This window comes from Leptidea sinapis, chromosome 38 (genome assembly GCF_905404315.1).
Source record: "Leptidea sinapis chromosome 38, ilLepSina1.1, whole genome shotgun sequence".
Taxonomy (NCBI): Eukaryota; Metazoa; Arthropoda; class Insecta; order Lepidoptera; family Pieridae; genus Leptidea; species Leptidea sinapis.
This window is the reverse complement of record NC_066302.1, coordinates 7819048-7827550: the sequence shown is the minus strand read 5'-3', so window position 1 is coordinate 7827550 and position 8503 is coordinate 7819048. Positions and strand designations below refer to the sequence as shown.

General features: G+C 35.0%; 1 protein-coding gene across 1 annotated transcript in view; it reads left to right on the top strand.

The window, feature by feature from the left end:
• The first annotated feature begins 1170 nt into the window (after positions 1–1170).
• The window catches only part of LOC126975935 (matrix metalloproteinase-2-like), a 273897-nt gene continuing 266564 nt past the window's right edge, over positions 1171–8503 (top strand). The window contains exons 1-2 of the mRNA XM_050824053.1: positions 1171–1440; positions 6013–6587. Of these exons, the coding sequence (XP_050680010.1) occupies positions 6228–6587 (360 nt within the window). The 5' untranslated portion in view covers positions 1171–1440; positions 6013–6227. The remainder of the gene's footprint in view (positions 1441–6012; positions 6588–8503) is intronic.

Here is an 8503-nt window from a genome sequence, read left to right as displayed (position 1 = left end):
AAAATATCTTGTAATTGTCTCGACACTCAATTTAAGTTAACTAGTGAAGCTAACGAGATATGATTTTTTCTCCGACTTGAGTCTGCTTTTATACATTTGCAATTTTTGTAACTCTGAAATCTCAAAATAGTTATGTTCATCACCTTCAGACCTTTACCCATTGCTGGAAATATATAATATATTCATATATACATTAAGGCTTAGGTCACACAAAATCCTTTAAGATTTTCAGTAAACTATTATGTCTATTAGCTCCAAGTACATAGCCGATCCGTGATTTAAGTCCTGTCAGTTGATTATCCGTGGCTCTGAGCTAAAATTTTTATCACCATATTTCGCTTGAAAACCTGCAAGAAAGGGGAGGTTTTTTTTCTTTTTATGAAAATAAGGGACGAGACGAGGCGGATGTTCAGCTGATGGTAACTGATACGCCTTGCCCATTACAATGCCGTGTCGCTCAGGATTCTTGAAAGACCCAAACATTCTGAGCGGCACTATAACTGCACTCGTCACCTTGAGACATAAGTTGTTAAGGATCATTTGCTCAGTTATTTCACTAGCTACGGCGCCCTTCAGACCGAAACACAGTAATGCTTACACATTACAGCTTCACGGCAGAGATAGGCACCGTTGTGGTACCCATAATCTAGCCGGCATCCTGTGCAAAGGAGCCTCCCACTGGTAAAAGTAATAGCGGAGGTTTTTAGGCGGAAGTAGAATATGATCTGAGTTCGACATATTATGGGCTCTGCATAAGCACGGTGGTACGTAAAAGTGTTTTGCTCTTATCGAAAAAAAAAAAAACAAATTGAATCAGTGGTACGGAAAACCGATTAACAATAAAGTTGGTCTCAAGCACATTCTGACGGCTGAGATTAAAGTTCATTTATTCATTCATTGCTGCACTATTGTTAATTGCACAGACTAATACGTATACAAAGACCACAGAGTATAGAACAAAGGGTACATTAAAAGAAATTTCAATCAAATTTCGTGTACGCAATTGTGCGTCTACTATAAACCACAGAGCGCCACGCACACATGCACGTTTACTTGCGTATTCACTCGCGTTGTATCTGTGTGGCACATGCATTAAAGTTCACTGTAGTTTGTTCCGTTCACCCGACAGCCAATGCCGGTCGTCGCCGAGAATTTTAGATTTAGACTTTAGTAGACAGCGCGCGTGGTGGCGACATCACGCGTGTAGAGCTTTACGCTCAACAATTTAATTACGAAGTTTACTTACGTTTAGTCTTACTTGTGTTTTATATTTTTATACATAAATAAACGTGTGTATTGTGGCCTATGGGGTGATTTCAGTGTCGGTCTTGTGTCTCGCTCTGTTGTGTCGGATCAAAGGAAAAGGAAGCTTTATTAGTGCAGGATTGTTTTGTTATCGTACTTTTCTTCGGTGTCCCTTTTGGAGTGAATTGGGGAAATGTTAGTATATCTTGGCAGCTTTGTAATATAATAGAATGCACTTTAACTAACTTATTAGTAGGTAGAGGGACTTGCATAAGTAGCAAACATAAGTGCTTAAATATTTTGTAAATAAAATTTGACAATTATTTTATTATTCATGCAATCTTTATAAAATATGCCTTAATCAGCAGACCATTATTATCAATTAATGGAGATACATTCAGTTGAGTTTAGAGATTATTAATTTTACTATTATAATTTGCAATATTAACCATACTCTACCTAATTAATATTATATGTATTATATATTATCTCCAATGATTAATATTCCCTTTCGTTTGTGAATCTGTAATTAAATCAGAAATCTGTGTTTATAAATAGGTAGTGTTACTTAGTTTCGTTCTGTCGTTTAACTTGCGCCAAGCTAAAATGGTCTCTATGTCCCGTTGATTTATACGAACTCATTAGTCATTACTGATGCACTGAATTTAGTGCTGAAATAGCATTTCACAAATAACGTGATGATCACGTTTATTATATCTTTGTTTTAAAAATTACTAAAAACGCAAAAATAATTTTAGTTTCTTCGCTTGCAGTCTAAGTAACCAGTAAGATATCACCTACAAAGAAATGATAACTAACCTTGTTCATCGAAAGCTTTTTTTTTAAATACGGGTGAAATTTAGATACAACACGCTCCCTAGAGAACTTTTTAATATCTCGGGATAGAATGTCGCTATTGTATGTCTCAAACTATGTCCATATAAAATCTCATCAAAATCGATTCTGTAGTTTAGTCTTAACAGTAACGACAGACTCACGATAACAAAGGTCCAACCTGTAGATGTACCCTACTCTTGATTCTTGAATTAATTAATAATTACAGTACATACACATACAACAACAAATGAATTGTGATCTATATTCTTTGAAGTCAGGAATAGGATCTCAAAGTTTCAATGAATACGGTGACAACTTTACTTCAATCAAAACAAACACCAAAATAGTTGGAATTCGAATATAATTGTCACTTATAAAAAGATCACTACGTTCTAATATTTAATCTGAGATTGAGACCAAAGAGGATGTAAATACTACGTAGCAAGAGGCGGGACTGCCTAAGTAAACATTGAGTTTTAGTTTAGTATGAAACGTGCAGTCATTTGACATAAGATTGAAATAGTAGTAATTACAGTTTCGCGGTTGGCCACGAAGTATAATCCAGCTAAATTTGAAAGCGAACAGTTGCATAAAACGTAGTGGATTTCGGCTATCTCCATTATTTACAAGATTATAGCCGTCATTTGTCAATCTATCAATGACTGCACGTTTCATACAATCGTGATACAGTGAATCGCCTTTTTCTTAGAGTGTTTCGCTAGGCTGGTTGAGACTATTTCAATTCATGGAGTCTAAATTAAAGTAACGCTTACAAACTAAGTTTAATTATGGTTCAGTTACGGTGGTGATGCCAGATACAGGAACTCTACTGTCTCTACTCTACCGCTGGCAGACACAAAATTCTGTACGTGCATCAAATTTTGAGGTTTTGTTTTAAATATTATAAGTGTTAATTCCTTGAAGGTCGACAGTCTCTGATCCATCTGAGGTACAATCAACAAAATTGATTCACGACTTTTTTGATGAATTATTAAAACTTTGACCACTTTGTTGATAATTATTTTAAAATCATAAAAACAATAAGGTTTATATTTGCACGAAACAGATTGTATGACCATTGGTGGACTGTGAGTGTCTAACAAAATGATAACAGTTACATAGGAAATTGTGTCTTCAATTGAATTTCGACCTACTTGTTCATTATGACCTTAGATTATTAATCGATAGTACATAAATTTCTACGTACGCTTGCAACGCTATGGATATTGCCAGACTTAAAAATTAAAATAAATAAATTTAGAATTTCATACTGAAAAGTGATCGCTTTATTATATTTTAATAAAAAGAAACAGAAAATTATTTGAAAAAAACTTACCAATGTAATGTAATATTTTAAAATAGTAATAGTACCTAATATACTTGCAAGGTCTGTGTTATTTTTTTATGGAAAAGGAGGACAAACGAGAGCACGGGTCACCTGGTGTTAAGTGATCACCGCCACCCACATTATCTAGCAACACCAGAGGAATCACAGGAGCGTTGCCGGCCTTTAAGGAAGGTGTACTCGCTTTTTTTGAAGGTACCCGTGTCGAATCGCCCCGGAAAAACCGCACAAGGAAGCTTATTCCACAGCTTTTTGGTATGAACAGTTATAGCGGTCCTACATAATGAAATATACCATACATAAGCGTTATTTCACGTTACGATGAATACTAAATCACTACTCAATTACTGGCGGCCTGTGAGTCTGTGAGATTTTTAGGGTGGCTATATCACTTGCACTTCCTCCTTACTTATATTTCTATTGACACGTGACATGGCTTCTGTACGGTTTAAAAAATAATGAAAAATGAATTAAATTGTATGAATTACTTCTGTCTTGAATTTTTTTGATGTCACTTCATACACTACCACCGCTCCGGAAATAAATGGCGCTCTGAGAGAGAAGAAATGGCGCAAGAAACTCTCCCAGCATTCTCTTTTACGCTCTTTTTAATAAGAGATACAATATTGTACTGCCATTGTTATTGATATAAAATAAGTACAACCTAGTCCCTCCACTTAGATATTCAGCTGTGGCATAGGAGGATTTACGAAAGAGTTAATTTTTAATAAAACATTTAAATTTATTTATAGATAATGCTTGAACAGTGACTAGGACTTTATTATAAAAGTGTACACCTACCATTTACCCCTAAAGCTATTATGTATCTTATGAAGCCTTCTAGAATTAGGTACTAGATTGAGTTGAGAAGGAGAAGGGAGGTTTTTACTGAGGCAAAATCCCGTAGTGCTAAAAACCGAGGGTGGCTGTCATCTTGGAAAATTTCTCCGTCTCACCGAAAAATAGCCCCCGTGCAAGACATCCATAAAGCTTGTCAGATCACAATCAAATGTAAACAATGTCACTGTGACATAGTTAACTTATTGCGTAAAATAAATATTTATTATCTCTGACCAATAAATATTAATGAGGTGATGCTCTATTAATATTATCTGAACGACAATGTATTTAATATTGATTATTACGAGCAATATATATATATATATATATATATATACTAAATACAATATATATATAAATAAAACACTTGACTATATCGCTGTAGAACAAACTCTCCACATTTAAATATTTGTTTTTTAATTTTTAATTCGGTTAACTATAAATTATTGATTTTGTTTCTTATATAAATATGTAGGTACATAAAATATTAACTTATAATAAACCAGTGGATTTTATTTCGCTATGGAACGAACTTTCCTCATTTATTTTCTGGCATCAGAAGTGATTGTGTTTTAGTTATTGTATGTGTTTCTATTTTTTTGATCTTCTAGTGATCCTAGTCTGAGTATAATGGTAAAGGTTTGAAAATATTCGACGATTGACCAATGTCATGAAATATCAGTAGTAATTATTGCGAACACTAACTGCTATAATACAATACAATGTGTAATTTTACACACAATACAACTGTGCTTCTGAACACGCATATAAGCCTGTAAAAAGTGCCGCACAGCTAAATTAGACTTTTATAAGCCAGCAGTGAAAATCGTGTAACATAGATACACGTCAAATATAAAGCGTATAAAAACAACAGACTACAAAACAAAGATCTTCAAATGTGGTATTTGATGATTACCCCGTACTATCCATATATCATCGATAGGTTACACATATAAAGTAAATAGAAAAAAAAGATCTAGTATTATTATCATCACATTATACTTAAATGTCACGTGAGCCAAAATATAATTAAAAAAAATATTTTTGATAGAAAAAACACCACAGCAGACCTTTCATCTGGCTATCAACATATATAAACTTGAAATTGCTCGAACCCAAAGCCCGTGAACGCTGGAGTACATCAAGAGAACATATGGAGTATTGATCTTATTTCTGGCCTCGTGCTGTACTAGCTTGAACCATTTGACCACGTGCGACGCAGAGCTGCTCCAACTGTAAGGGATCGAACCCTCACTTGGCATAGGACCGTCTCTTCTTTTTATGTATTCTACCGCATTTATCACGAGGAGTGTTCCGAATATTCTTTCCTGCCGTCCACCTTCCTTCACACAATACGCCAAAATTCGCAATCGCCAACGATCAACCATTCCTCCAGCCAGCTGAAGAATGAGTGGTGTTTCCAGAACTATATGACATGGAAACCGTCACAAAGGTCTTCTTCCTAATATTTACGTTCGTTTATCCCCCCTTTAAAGAAAACAAAACCTTACTTTTTCACATTGTTATGTTAATCGCTGCAAGGGCCTATTGCCTCGAAAATTAATCGATAATATGATATATATACGATATTAAACTCGTTACATTACGATAGCCATTTCAGTTTATCAACTAATAAATATTATATAATAAAATAAACAGTGACATCCTTTGTCCAAAAATGACATAAAACAAAGACGCTTGTATCTTATCGCTACAATTTAATTAACGTCATAATTTTGTTGCAGAAAATCACTTCGATATCTTGTGCATACAAGAACATCACTAGTCTCGTAAACGGCCGCCCACAGAGCGATAACGAACATCCCGTGCAGAGTGAAATTAATCTGGTTCACGCATCACGGTAGACGGAAACCGCACGATAACGTGCTATGAGGAAACATTAGAAGAATGCCTGCCAATGCTCAATGTATCGAAACCTAAGCTTTAAATACGAAACGAAATGGACATCCCGGAGCCAAATTATCGATATTTCAAAAACGAAAAGTCAATGAGACATTCCACTATCGGGATTTCAATGACCGATGTAGAAAGTAGAATACCAAATATGGTTCAATGCGAGCTCGAAAACGAATGTTCTGGTGTGTGTCGAAGAAGATCGATTATCAAAGACGTAAATGGTGAAACAAAGATGGCCGCCGGGGTCGATTTAAAATTCAGAAGTGGGAGAGTGTGTGCGGGGACATTTAGGACAATGTGGGTGCGTTTGTGTGTTGTTGTTGTGCTAATGTTGTTGTTGGTCGAAGTAAGAGGCGCCCCTTCAAGGAGTCGAACGGGGAGGAGTGCATATCAGAAGAATCCGGTAAGGCTTAGTATAATAATTGCTTATCTTTATTGAAAATATTGTGTGCATATACAAAATCGTTCACATTTCTTCTCCCAAACCACTAGATAAATTTTGATGAACTTTTTTTTCTATACCATTGATAACCTGTCTGGTTGTTAAAGTTAAAGCAATTAATAAGCGCTATTTCTTTATAAACTTCCAATTTTGTTTTCAAATCAAATCATATCACAAAAAAAACTATAAATCGTGATATTTATTTGACAGGCAATTTTCAATATTAATATTAATAAGTTTATACTTATTTATTTATTTTTATATATGCGCCATATGCTCGAAATACTGAAAATATGAGGTATCACAAATCGAAATAAAGCGTAGCGTACTGCGACACGGCTATCATTACACACAGCAAACGTTCTGAAACTTAAATATTTCTATGTATATATTATACGTTAAAATACAACTTTGTAACCCTTTGGTCATACTCACGACGCAGTTTGAAAAGTAGTTCAGAAAGCTATAACGTCATTTTCAATTTAAATCAAGAGGCAAAATGGCAGATAATAATGAATAAAATTCAGTTTTAACGATTATTGAGGTCAGAACAAACTAATAAGGTTATATTTTTTTCCGTTTTATTTTTGTTTGTTTTATTTTTCTGGCTGGAATATAAAAGTTGTAGAAAAGTATAAAATGTGTTCACTTCGCGAACATCATGACGAAATGTTTATTATAATAATTGAAGATACTCCAGACTCTATCTGTCATGGGTCCTGGAAGTTCTCTGTTGCATACAAAACAGCTGAGTACGAATATGAGATTGTCGTCTCGTCCGCCGCCGGATATTGACGGCATAAATTACGAGTCAAATCTCAGTGTCTGTGCTTTCATTCTTGTCTATGGTAAATATTTATTACAAGGAGTTCTTTATTCTGGAGGAATTTCATTAAAGCGAAAGAAAAGTGAAATTTGCAAAAGAGTTGAAGTAATAAGTACTCATACAAATATAATGCTTGTGTGAGGATTGTCTTATTAAATTATACTTTGTCGATATGTTCATATAAATATTTTTTTTATAGAAGAGAGGACAAACGAGAGTACGGGTCACCTGATGTTAAGTGATCACCGCCGCCCACATTCTCTTGTAACACCAGAGGAATTAGAGGAGCCTTGCCGACCTTTAAGGAAGGTGTACGGGCTTCATTTGAAGGTACCCAAGTCATATCGTCCTGGAAAACCTCACAAGGAAGCTCATTCCACACTCCACAGCTTGGTTGTGCGTGGAAGAAAGTTCCTTGAAAACCGCACTGTGGAGGAACACAACGCATCCAGATGGTGGGGATGATATTATAATTTGTGGCGTATTATGCGAAGGTAGAATTCAGTGGCAGGAATAAGGTTAAACAGCTGTTCGGACACTCCCCGAGATAGATGCGGTAGAAGACACACACTGAAGCGACGTCTCTACGCAACGCCAGGTGATCGAGCGGTTGATAGAGCAATGGATCCGTGATAATTCGAACAGCTCTGTAAATAACATATATTTTTCAGTTAAAGACTACAAGTAAAACCAGGAAATATCATAATCGTTGAGGATGTTTAGTTTTTATTATAGTGATTAGTAGGTACATCACTACACTATCACGAAGTAAAAATTAATTAAAACAGGATTAGGTTTAGCCTAAGATCTATATAGCGTACTAAGACTTTGCTCAGTCTTGACTTACAAAAAAACTAAGCTGAGTGTAACCTTAGCATAATCTTTTATTTCGTTTTATAGTCATTTGACACCTAAAATTATACTAAACTTAAGTTAAGAGAGCCAAACGCAAAAGTCAAGTTCACGTTTTATCACACTCAGCTTACTAAGTAAGTATATTACGTAAGTAAAGTCTGAATATGGTCTTAGATGGCTATTCTTCGAATCTATC